Consider the following 12,723-nt stretch of genomic DNA (forward strand, 5'->3'; position numbering starts at 1 on the left):
TCAGGTATCTGGGACAACTAGGGTTGATTATATTACAAACCCGTTCATTTTACTCTGACCTATAGAGTGTCTATGTGCGAGCATTAAAACTTTTGGTTCCTGGCTGGTCTGCCTTCCTTTCTGTCCATCTCTGACTCCACAGTTCATCACGAGTTCATTTGCTAGCATCTACTGACTTCATCTGGCAAAACCCCAATATTATGTGATTTCAATTATTATTCTTTGCAGACCTGGAATCTAGCATATGGAATGCTGCTGGAAAAGATCACAGGTCTCACAGACTGATGCCACCGTAAATTCAAGGTCAAGAATTTCAAGCTCTCTCACATCATGTTACTTTACCTTGTGAGCACTGGCTTCGATGTACGCGACCCTTGATGCCAACATCACACACTTTTTTCAAGCTGCTACTAGTTCTGCCTCCTCTTTCATGGAGAAAGCAGAATTCAGTGAGAATTCCCTGACTTTCTGCTGCCAAAGTCAGACCTAATGCTACGAGGCTCTGTTCTAAGGCCAGAGTACACTTCTGTTGCATCCTGGGCTCTTTCAACTCCCAGGCCAGGCTTACACAGTGTTACAAAGATTTTGATTTACATTATCCTTTTTGTTTTGTATGATTAACTTTCCTCTGTTTTTCCTTCAGCATTTTAGTACTTCATATTTTCCAAACAAAACTAACAGCTAAACACACACATGCTGTAGCTACACCATACTTGTTTCTGAATCTCAAAAAGCCTACAGTGGGATCATGGATGTTAAGTGTATAGAAGAAAAAAGCTAAACGTGTGCACGCTGCATCTACTTTCTTACCAACCCTATTAGAGTGGACCGGAATGTGCCGGCGACCCTATCACACCACTGCAAGTGTTGACTTTACACGGGAGTGTTCCTTGTGAGGTCAGGCACTGACTACTGTCCCTTTCCTGAGTTTCAGGCCTGTGAGAGTCCCTCACACATGCCATCCTCTCTAACTCCTTTTTTCACTTATGCTCTACCATGACCTCTCCCCATGATTCTCCCTTCACAAGCAGAATTCTAAGTAGGACCATTTACCTCTCTGATAACCACCCTAGGGAATTTTTCCTTCTGACGCACCTCAGTCTTGAATGAGACTATCTTCTTCACTCTGTCTTGCTGTCAGCTCTGAGATAAATCCACGTAGCTTCCTCCTACCTAAAGTCTCACTGATAGACAGTACGAGAGTAATGCTAGCATTAAAGCACAGCACTAACCCCGAAGACAGTGCAGCTAAGACGTAAACACATTCTGTGCTTTCAATGTCATCAACTGATTTTCAGAAAGATGAATTAATTATTCAGCTATCTATAAACTGGTAAGAATATTATACATCGAAACGGCACCTCTCAATTATGGAGGAAGTGGTGAGGACAGCTAAGGCAAGTCTGAAAGCTTAAAGAACAGATGCTCACACTGAAATATAACAAGTACACGATGGACAGAAGCAGACAAACATTGCACACAAGGGGGAGAAAACGGTGAACAACAACAACCAGAAAATGCGTGTAGCTGAACTGTGAGTCCACAGGGGCCACACAATACATAGGAAAACACAGAAGCTTTGCTGCTAGCACAGTTAAACAGGGGTTACAGGGAGGTAAGAACAGAGAGACCATTAATGAGTGAGCTACGAAAGAATGAGCTATTCATAAAGTGATAAAGTCATGGATGTGCGATCTATAGGAGACGAGATCTAGTAGGAACAGTGAGAAGACATGAACGCTATGAGTACTGGGTGGTTTTGTGCATCAACTTGGCACAAGCTAGAATCACCAGAGGAAGGAGCCTCAGCTGAGGAAATGCCTCCTCCAGATCCAGTTGCAAGGCATTTATTTTCTCATTTTGTGATCAAGGGGGGAGGGTTCAGCCCATGGGAAGCAAGTCAGTAAGCAACACCCTCTAGAGCCTCTGTGTCAGTGCCTGCTTCTGGAATCCTGCTCTGTTTGTTCCTGTGCTGATTTCCTTCAGTGATGAACAGCAATGCTGAAGTGTAAGCTGAATATACTCTTTCCTTCTGCTGTTTTGCTGCAGCAACTAAAACACTAAGACAGTATGGAAGAAAAAATAACAATATCACTCTCGAATTCTAGACCTCTGCAACATGGCCAATCGCAGTATTGACTGCAGAAACAGGAAACCCTGAAAGTCCAATCTTTCCTTCTTGCTTGTGTGTGGAAACAGGTGAGACTTTCTGAGTTCAGACTTGAGTTAGACTGTAAATGCCCAATAGAGGTCAAAATGTGAAAAACAACATGGGGGATGGTTGCTGAAGTTGCAGGTGTTGCTAAAATTGCCTAGGAAAGAAAGATGCTGGGTCCAAGCCTCAAGGAGCAGCTCTACTGAAAGGTCAGGTGGGGAGAATAGGCTGGCAAGCGAGCCTAGGCAAACACAGCTGAGGACAACCCCTTAGGCAGGGAGGTCCCTATCCCCACCACACACACGGGAAAGGACCAGTAATGCTACTGTGAAGGGATTCTAAGCCAATGGCGTCAACATTTTTGTGAATGAAGCATGAAAAGCTGGGTCATGGACATCGGTCAGGATGCGTAGTTTAAAAAAGTCAAGAATCTAGTAGGCAGGAGAGAGGGCTATAAACCACATGCTTCATTCCTAAATGGTTATGTCTGGGAGCCTGAAGCAGGGTAATCGTTTCTAGGGCGAGTAAGGCAGCAGATGTAGGTTACCAGTCTTGAAGCTGGGGCAGTGCAGTATGAAGCGGAAATGAGGAGGAGGCGGTCACTGAAAGATCTTGTGAAATGAAATAGTCTCGAAGGACTTGGCTTGGAGAAAAGAAATTGCTACCACTAGATAGCTGCAGGGACAATAGCAGAGTCGAGTTTTAGTCAAGGAAGTAAGGGATAGAACTGGGAGAGTTTTGTGGCACAGGGAATGGAGACAGAAACAGGTCAAGTCAGCACAAAAGAAGCATACAATGCTACCCAAGAGTGGAAGAGAGCAGATGTGGAAAATATGAGCTTTCATATACTCCCTTCCAAAGTATTTCAATAATTCCATTTCTGGCATCTAACATACTAGCTATTACTTCTAATTTTACATCATTGGTAAACTTGATTAGAGGGTGTTACAATAGAACTTACTCATTCTTGGCACTTAAATGATCTTTTCTTGTTTAAATGACTTTATTATATTAGAAAGGACATTCTGCAGAATCATGACATTTTGCATTAATAGACAATTTAAACTTACCGTGCAATAGCTCTGATGAAATCTAGAGAAACTGTGCATTTGTATTTTGGTCCATCAAGCTGATCATCATGACCAACTAGGGTTAACAGCTGTAGAGTCACTAGGGAGGTAATCTAAAATTGAAAGGATATTTTTATGAGAAAATTTAATGAGATTAAATGATACCTTTATTTGTTTACAGTGCTACTAATAAAGACATAAATGAATCTACAAAGAATACAAGTATTTAAAAATTTGTACACACAATTTGTATGTATGTTTAAAAATCTAGTTAACAATAAAGGGTATTCATTAAAGAGGCCTAGTTTGTTAACAGGTAATTCAAAATATTTCTCAAGTAAACATTACACATATGCATGTGTGAGTGTGTGCGTGCATGTGTGCTTGTGCTTGTGTGTGTGCGTGTGCGTGTGCGTGTGTGTGTGTGTGTGTGTGTAGAGGCCAAAGATAGATTCAAGTGTTTTGTCTGTTTTGTTTTTATTTTTTGAGACAGGGTCTCTCTTCTTAGAACCCAAGACTCATCAGTTTGGCTAGGCTAGTAGGCTAGTGAGCTCCAAGGAGCTGTCTGTCTCTGTCTATCAGGCTCTGAGATCACAACTGTGTGCCATCAAGTTCTGCTGTTTCTGTGTGTGATCACGATCAAATCCAGGTCCTCATACTAGCAAGCACTTTACTAGAGACAGCTACACATGGCAGACATTTCTACACAGGGAAGTTCCTTTGACTGTTCCAGCACACATGTATAGGCATGCATAAGACGGAGATGAGACTGTTTTCCCATCCAGTTCTTCAGGAGTCAGTGACAAATATGACACCCAAGAAAGAGACATACAAGAGAGCCATTCAAACTGATTTATACAGCCTCTAGTTCCAGCAAGAAAAGCAACAGAGAAAGGCATACAGCCTATAAATTAACATCTCAGAAGGATTTAATCTTTGTTGGAGAAAAGCTCCCTAAACAACAACCACAAAACATACTCTACTTGAACAGTGCAATCTATTTTTAGTACTGCCTAGTTTACAGAAGGCTTGTCATTTGATTGAGTTTTGAATTACCCTGATCATATTTCAGAACCAGGCTTACAGGGTTTGGAAAATGTCCACAGGAGAAGAAATTTCCAGTTCCAACAAGATGACAGATTCAGATACACTACTTCTCCCTGTTGAGTACAACTAGAAACCTGGATATAAGGGTCAACCAAGGGCTCAGAAAGGGGAAAGGACAGTGACAGTGCAGGGACACCAGGCTTCAAGGAGCAATACAAAGGGAAAAAGTTGGAAATTCTTTGTCCAACAGTAAAAAGGAAGCCAGGTCTAGCACAGTTGGTGTGCAGGCCAGGAACAAGGTTTATGGTCAGCCTTATTCTCCCTATGGACAGAACACAGGGCTGTGAAAATGAACTGATAAGTCTGTGTCTGGCAAAACTATCATTTGCAAATGAAGTGGAAACGGACAGTCTTAAACAAGAGAAAATCAGAGACTCTGCCACCGGCAGACCTACCTTTAAAGAAAAGCCAAGGGAAATTCTTTAAACTAAAGTCTAAAAAGAGCATTGAACATCAAATTGAAAAATAACAAGAGTGCAGATAGGTAGAAAATGCATATCTCTTCGTGAGTCTAATATTTGATTAAAAACTGTGCAGTTGGAATTTTCTTTGGGCTGCTGACCAGCTCCCAAATAAAGACATGCAGACTCATTATAAATGCTCGGCCTTAGCTTAGGCTAGTTCCACGAGCTCTTTTAACTTAATTTAACCTGCTTCTATTTATCTATGTTTTGCCTTGGGGCTTTTATCTTTCATTCTGTATGTCCTGCTTCCTGTGTCTGGCTTGCTGGCCCTTGGTGTTTCTCTCTCTTTCTGTCTCTCTGAAGCCTAGATTACTCCTCCTACTCATTCTCTCTGCCCAGAAGTCCCGCCTATACCTCCTGACTAGCTATTGGCCTTTTAGCTTTTTATTAGACCAATCAGGTGCCTTAGGCAGGCAAGGTAAACAAATACAACACATCTTTATATAGTTAAACAAATATTCCATTCCACAACAAAATTTTAACAGCATCATGTATTCAAAAGAATGCTATAAAGACCTAAGTAGAAGAGCAAGTCAACAGCTTCACATAAAACCCTGCACACTAAATTTCAGAGTAGCTTCAGTTATAAAAGTCAAATAACAACCTCCACCAACCACCTCCAAACTAAAAGACTTCAAATAACTTCTATGTCTAATGGGCTAATGTTTAAACCCTGGTATAAGTCACATCGTAAAGTACTAAGCAATAAAAACAAAGGGCCTGGGGAGACTGCTCAGTGGGTAAAGTGCTTGCTTAACAAGCATAAGGGACCTGAGACATAGTTAGGATTCCCCAGCACCCACACAAAAAGCTGGCATGGCACTGTGCACTTGCAATCCTGGAGAATGTGAAGATGGGTGGATCCCAAGAGCTTGAGGGCTAGCTACTGTAGTCACCTGGCAAGAGATCTTGCCTCAGATAGTAAGCTAGAAAGACAGAGGAAGACTCCTAACATCGACTTCTAGAATGCACACCTGATCACAGGCACAAATAAGCTACTGAGACATGAAAGGTGGGCCGCAGCTACCATAGGCTAGGGAGAAAAGGAAGATTTAAGGGTACATCTGTCAATAGGGTAGGCAGATCCTTAACATGATGAAAATGGCTTGTACCTTGATTGTGGTGATAAATATGCAAACCTACAGAGGGAAAAAAATTGCTTAACCAAAGATACAGAGATGAGCCGGGCGGTGGTGGCGCATGCCTTTAATCCCAGCACTCGGGAGGCAGAGGCAGGCGGATCTCTGTGAGTTCGAGGCTGGGCTGGACCGACAGCCTCCAAAACAATACAGAGAAACCCTGTCTCGAAAAACCAAAAAAAAAAAAAAAAAAAAGATACAGAGATGTACTTAAAGATGAGTAGATGTAGTTGAAGGAGTAGCTTGGTGGAGTATCCCCAGGGTTTGATCCTTGGTACCAGAACAAAAGAAAATATATTTTCTCCTCAAACAACAGCAACAAGCTCACACAACCCCAAACACACAGAGAGTGATTAAATGTAGAGCGATGAAACTGGAATAAGATCAATGTCAACTTCTTGACTGTGATCTTTTTAGCTGGACATTTTGCAAAATGTCCCGGTCAGGGGACAGCAGTGAAGGCACATGAGAAGACAGGGTCTGGATCATTCCTCAAGACTGAATCAAGGGCATCTAAAGAGACACAGAAAAAGAGCTAAGAGAACTACCTACTACTATTAGTAAGATGGGATATTAGTGGCATGGAAAATGGAATGTGACACTTATATAGGCTCTCTGCAGCTCCCGTGCTAGGAACCTAAATTTCTCTAAATTTTTGCTAATTAAGTATTAGAAGCAGCTCCTTTTTCCGGATTCAGGAACAGCCAGCAAGGTTAGTTACATTACTCTTGGCACCGAGTTAAGAGCAGAAGAGCACCGGCTTGGAAGCTACTGGTTCTAATGTCTGGGCTCTCACCCATCAATCTCCACCTTATTCCTTGAGACAGGCTCTCACTGAACCTGGAGTCAGGCTGGTAGTTGGAAAGCCCAATGATCCTCCTGTCTCAACCCCAACTGTGTAGGGGTTGTGTGTGCTTGTATGCCCACACCCATCTTTTTGCATGGGTGATGCCATCTGAACTTAGGTTTTCTTGCTAGTGTAACACAGGGTCTTCCCCCCTGAACCATCACTCCAGACTTTAATGTCTTACTTTACCTCATATGTACTTAACTGTGTTGCTACCCATGGTTTTCCTCAAAATAAAAAATTTCTTTTCCACCTCAGTTCAGGGATATACAAAAAGGCCTATAAACTAAAAGCATCTTGCTAACAAAATAAATAGTATTTACCTGGCTATTTTGGAGTCTGGGCACTGCTTCTACTTTATTTTACCTTAGCTTAAAATAATCTGATTAAAAGCTGAAGTGTTCTATTATTTGTTGTGTCATGGGTGGAACTAAAGGATATTAGTTCAACAGTCAAGCACAAAAAGACAAATCCTGCAAGGTCCTTGTCATATATAGAAGCTAGACATTTGATTTTGCAAAGGTAGAATGTAAAATAAAAGTCGCATGATGCTAGGAAAGAAGGTCCGAGAGCAAGCACCAACATCTAACTAGACAGGAGGGATGGCTTCATCATCACATGGCACAACGACTCCCCCATCAGGTAGTTTATAATGAGGAGGAGTGAACAAAGGTTCCTAACACAAATAAATGGGTAGCATGTAAGGAAATACACAATTACTGCCTGGTTTATACACTGTACACAGTAAATTACCACACTGTATCTCACACATATGCAGAATTTTGTCAACTAAAAGTAAAATTTTAATATTAAAAACTGAAGTATATAATTTTTCCTTTAACTAGTTCTTACATATTCACAAAGAAAACTTAAAAATGAAAATCTGTGCACAGTATTTTTGACTTATATCTTAAATGGAGCATGCAGTATTTGCTTAGTTCATCTTCACTGTGTTATTTTTGTATTCTTTGTTCTCATCCTGAGGGAAATGAGCTAATTATTTATATCTTAACAATAGGAGTTCATGTGCCACAGTGAGGGTTGTTTTCTTAATCTGAGAGGCAGTCACTAACAAGTTTCAGCTGGAAGCGATTAATGTAAAAACAGTCTGAACCTATTCCTGGGCTAACAAACTGTTCTTTGTGCCAACAAAAGGAAATCAATTTACAACTGTAATTAATTTTTAACAGGCTCATTATTTTAATATTTTTATAGGACAGTATATAGGCCAACTGATTTATGAGATACTCCATATTCTAACTGTTCTGGAAAAGCTGTATGATCCAAAACATTAAATTATTTAAATAAACTTAACATGAAGTGTCAATGTATGAGTTCCCCACAACTCAGCAAATATCATAATTGGTTTGGTATCAAAGGTGTTTTGTGCCATAACTTAGCTGATTGGCTTAAGACTTCTGCACGCACACACACACACGAGGGGTAGATAGAAGCACTACGAAGAGATGATGGGCAAACACTATCAGAGAACTTCAGTCACTGCGGTTATTGCTTGTTTGCTTTAGCTCCAAAAGGAGAAAGTTGCTCAGATAACAAAGGAACTAAAAGAAATGCCTTTAATCTCTGGAAATGGCTGGAAACCTTTAGCAGCTTAGAGGATCCAAAGTACAGACAGGGAGACTGGGAAGTCATTCAATTAGGGACATTGTGTATAAAAAAGTCTACACATTCAGGAAAGCTGTAGAAAAATACACAATACAAGGCAGCAATTAGGTGTGAGGTGAGCGTTCTGTTAACGATATGCGTGAACACAAACACTGATTCTGGAGAAGGGATCAAACCAATAGCAAATGGGGCAAAGTGTAGACTTATTGAGATGTGTCATTAGGGAGAGACCCTGAAGCATCAGAGTGACAGCGCACTATGCGCAGCAATACAGAGACAGAAGTGAGTGTGACATCGGAGGGTGGAGGAGAAACAAAGAGGCAACATTGGGTCAGATTGAACAGGGCCTGGTAAGAAAGTTTCTGCGGCTGACAGCTGCTTCTTTAGAACTCGGTTTGTGCTGGTGCCTTTACAGAAGGAGCCTCGAGACAGAGCCCAGCCGAGAGCTGGTGTGGGCTAAGAGCTGATGCAGCCAAGGACGCAGGAACTATAAGGTGGTAAAAAGGATACAGTTAATATTTAGGAGGAAAAGCATATTGGATATGGTCAATTAAACAGGATAAAAGAAAAGCTCACCAGTTATTTCCCATTTGCTAAAGTAAGATCTAGAAACATTACTTTTTTACTAGCAATGTGTCATGTTTTACACACACAGTAGGAAGTGAATGAATAGATTAGCAGTTTTACTTTATTTTGTTAACATGAAAATTTGTTTATTTTTATGGCCAGTTTTAAGATTTAAAGCTGAAACTCCACAGAAAAGTTTTAAGTAATGTTCTGATTTATCATATCAGGATAAGATGTGCTTGAGATATTGAGATACATAATTTGGATGGAGAACCTGAGATGTAGGCATATAAAATAAGGGCTATACAAACATAGTCCATACACCATCAACATTTAACTGGCACTTGATACAGGGAGACAGCTATATAAGACAGCTCTAGATAAGCTCTCGTTTTTATTCTGAATAACCAGGGCTCGTTTACCTACCATTCTAAGAATTCAACTCACTATTTCCTGTAGTAGCATGTCTATGAATGGGCAGCAGAAGTCTGTGAATGTGCTTGGGCAGCAGGTGTATGGCTGCCTGGTGTGGCCAATCTCCTCCCAAGAGAATTCCAACGAGCTGTGCACTACGCTGTCAAGGGAAACCCCCAGAAGCAGCAGCAATTCTTCTACCATACGTTTACAAGTCCACATGTAAAGTATAAACACAGCACACATTTACATAGTGGAGATTATCACCAGTAAATTGTCCCCTAACCAGTACTTATTTAACTCCCTCAAAATCATCTAGTTCTAATGTATAGATTTGTCTATACAGTTACTATATTAATAGTGTGGAATCTCTTAAATATGCATTTGCAAGAAAACATCTATACAAACCATATTTTCAGCCAAAAATGTGTCATGTTAAATAAAATGTACCCATGTTCAATATAATCCCCCACCAAATATAAATAATAGAAACACATTTGGCATATTTATCAGAAGTGATATAATGAAAAAAGTGGTTATAAAATATTGCCTACAAGACATAAGGCACCAATGTATTATACAAAAGTAGAGAGCACAATTTATGTGATTTTTTTTAATCCCTTAGGCAGTAATTCATGTGTCACCCTTGAGCGATGTTCCATTTTTCTAGGATTGGTAAAAACACCTAGAATTGGACTGCCACATTCACAAAGGTAAAGTAGTTATGCTGAAGAAATTTAAAAATAGAGTAGGAAAAAATACAGTTCTTTTACAAATGAGGACAAGAAAGACAGCCCTTTATCCTGAGCTAGTAGCATAATGGTAACAGACAGTATTAGCATTCCTTATGACAAGAAGAGGGCAGCTAGTGACAATCATTGATCAAATTCACCATTTCTAACCATAGAGCACCCCCAAACTATGTTGTTTGTAGGGGTGAGCCCACAATACTGTCCACGACCCTTTGGGGTGCGGGGACAGGTAAGGCTATCAGGAAAAAAGCAAAAGCCCTCTCTTGGAAGCCGGCCATGCTTCTCATTCTCCCAGCTCGTGTGTAAGTGCTTTCTCCTGTTAATAAAATACTTGCGTCCCCCCTGCACTGACTCCCTCGTCAGCTGTGTTTTATGTTTTCAGTCTTCTGAGATCGGCACCCACTGCAGCGGTGGAAGAGAGAGGAGCAGTGTACACCCACACTAGGAAGTAGTAGATCTCAGATCCCATTTGCTGCATTAGCGGAGGCTGAGCTCAGGTGGTGCTCTTAGCTGCCAGAGAAGAGCCAGCCTTTTTCAAACAGCATCCCTGCTAACCTAGTCATCAGCAAAGTGAACATTAAGTAAGCCTCCCATTACCCTGCATGGAGTAGAATGCCACACAAATCTGTTGTGGCTCAGGAGAGGGAAAAGGAGATATAGAAAGATTAGGAATGTTAGCATTTAGACATTTTCTGTCGTTTACATAAATTCACGTGAAGAGCACCAAGCACTTGGGTGAGGTATTACTAAGACATGGTGCTGGCACCAGCCAGGTGAACAAGAAACAAAGAGAAAGTGTTATAGTAGTACTAAGAGAATTACTTTTGAAAAGACAAACTCCAGGCATGTCATAAGGAAAACTGAACAGATTTTCACCTCCAAGAAGACACCCGAGGGTTTGACTTATCAAACATCAGGGACCGCTGATATTTCCAAACTCTGAGTCCCTGAGCACTGAGAGCACTGAGAGCACGCAGAGCATAGGTGCTCACCTTCAACCCTGCTCTGTTCTCAGAATAAACTATCTCCACCAACACAGAAAAGGCTGTGAAGCCATACACACATTTATTTCCTTTTATTTTCTTCACCCAACACAGTGCCTGAAGTGTAACTGACACAAATATCTATTAGAAGACATTTTAAATAAAGAGAAATTAATTACAAGCAGGGAAAAGTATTGACTGAAATCTAAGTCAATTAAAATAAACTTTATAAGCTTCAAGACTGAAAAAATATTAAACAACTCCTTTAAACAATGGAAAATGAAGCAAATGCAATGCATGTCTATTTGAATTTGACGGAAACTGTCAAAGCTCTGGCTTTAGTAAAATAACATGTTAGGTCCTCTAGACAAGAAGACTCTTGCTTGTAGTTCTGGTGATTAAGCGCAGGAGAGCCTGCTTCATACACTTTGACCATTTTGCTTCCTGACCTCCTATTTAGCTAATAAAACAAGTCAGATGAGCATAAAAATTAAGGTTATTTAAATACAATTTATTGAACATTTGGGAGAAAAGATTAAATGTTTAATAAGGCAAATAAATGCAAATACATCCTAAAAATGTTAACTAAAAACAGAGAACGTAGAGACATCTACTTTAAGAAATAAAATTTGTATAGTAACTCATGCTCTAAAATATTTTCATTAATGTTCACACAAGGAAAATAAACTACAGGGAATTCTAAATATTTTTATTAAATTCTATACAACTCAATATGAAATCACCCAGAAATTGCACATAACTGAATATAACTGTCAGCATGGTGCATGAAACTGTTTTATCATAATTATATTTGTTTCCTAACCTTTCAACCACTTCGTACTATTAATTTGTAGCAAATCTTTATAACAGTAAAATAGTTATCATGTTAAATAATTACATGGAAGAAACATAATAAATTTTTTTAAATTTACTTTCCAAAAATTTTGTAAACATGTACAATTCAATGTTTTTTTTTCTTTTCAAAATCACTTTACAATTTTGTACCAATAATTTTAGAATTAAGCCAGCAATGTCATCTTTTGGGGAAAAGATAAAGCAGATGTGGCTTAATACTTTAAAATGAGTGATATGTGACAATTGTAAAAAACTGCACTTGTATTCCTGCTTTAAAAAACAAAGTGTTCAAAAATTTCCAAACAAGTTCAACACTTCTCATCAAATGAAGGAAATAAAAAAAAATTTAAAAATCGTAACGCGGATTTACTGTGCTTCAGGCTTTCAAAAGCCCCATGTCATCAAATTCAAACTGTGAAGGCAAACCTGGAGCTTTGCCCACCTGCTGCATGGCTGTGGTGTGGCCCACCTGCTGCATGGCTGTGGTGTGGCCCACCTGCTGCATGGCTGTGCTTTGCCCACCTGCTGCATGGCTGTGGTATGGCCCACCTGCTGCATGGCTGTGGTGTGGCCCACCTGCTGCATGGCTGTGGTGTGGCCCACCTGCTGCATGGCTGTGCTTTGCCCACCTGCTGCATGGCTGTGGTGTGGCCCACCTGCTGCATGGCTGTGGTGTGGCCCACCTGCTGCATGGCTGTGGTGTGGCCCACCTGCTGCATGGCTGTGGTGTGGCCCACCTGCTGC

At 40.4% G+C, this 12,723-nt stretch overlaps 1 protein-coding gene across 2 annotated transcripts in view; it reads right to left on the reverse strand.

Annotated features, from left to right (window-relative positions):
* The window catches only part of Orc5 (origin recognition complex subunit 5), a 55,724-nt gene that overhangs the window by 4,480 nt on the left and 38,521 nt on the right, over positions 1-12,723 (reverse strand). For both annotated transcript variants that reach the window (XM_040735151.1, XM_040735150.1), the window contains one exon: positions 3,226-3,338. In XM_040735151.1, the coding sequence (XP_040591085.1) occupies positions 3,226-3,338 (113 nt within the window). The remainder of the gene's footprint in view (positions 1-3,225; positions 3,339-12,723) is intronic.

This window comes from Mesocricetus auratus, unplaced genomic scaffold (genome assembly GCF_017639785.1).
Source record: "Mesocricetus auratus isolate SY011 unplaced genomic scaffold, BCM_Maur_2.0 Super-Scaffold_100043, whole genome shotgun sequence".
NCBI classification, from domain to species: domain Eukaryota; kingdom Metazoa; phylum Chordata; class Mammalia; order Rodentia; family Cricetidae; genus Mesocricetus; species Mesocricetus auratus.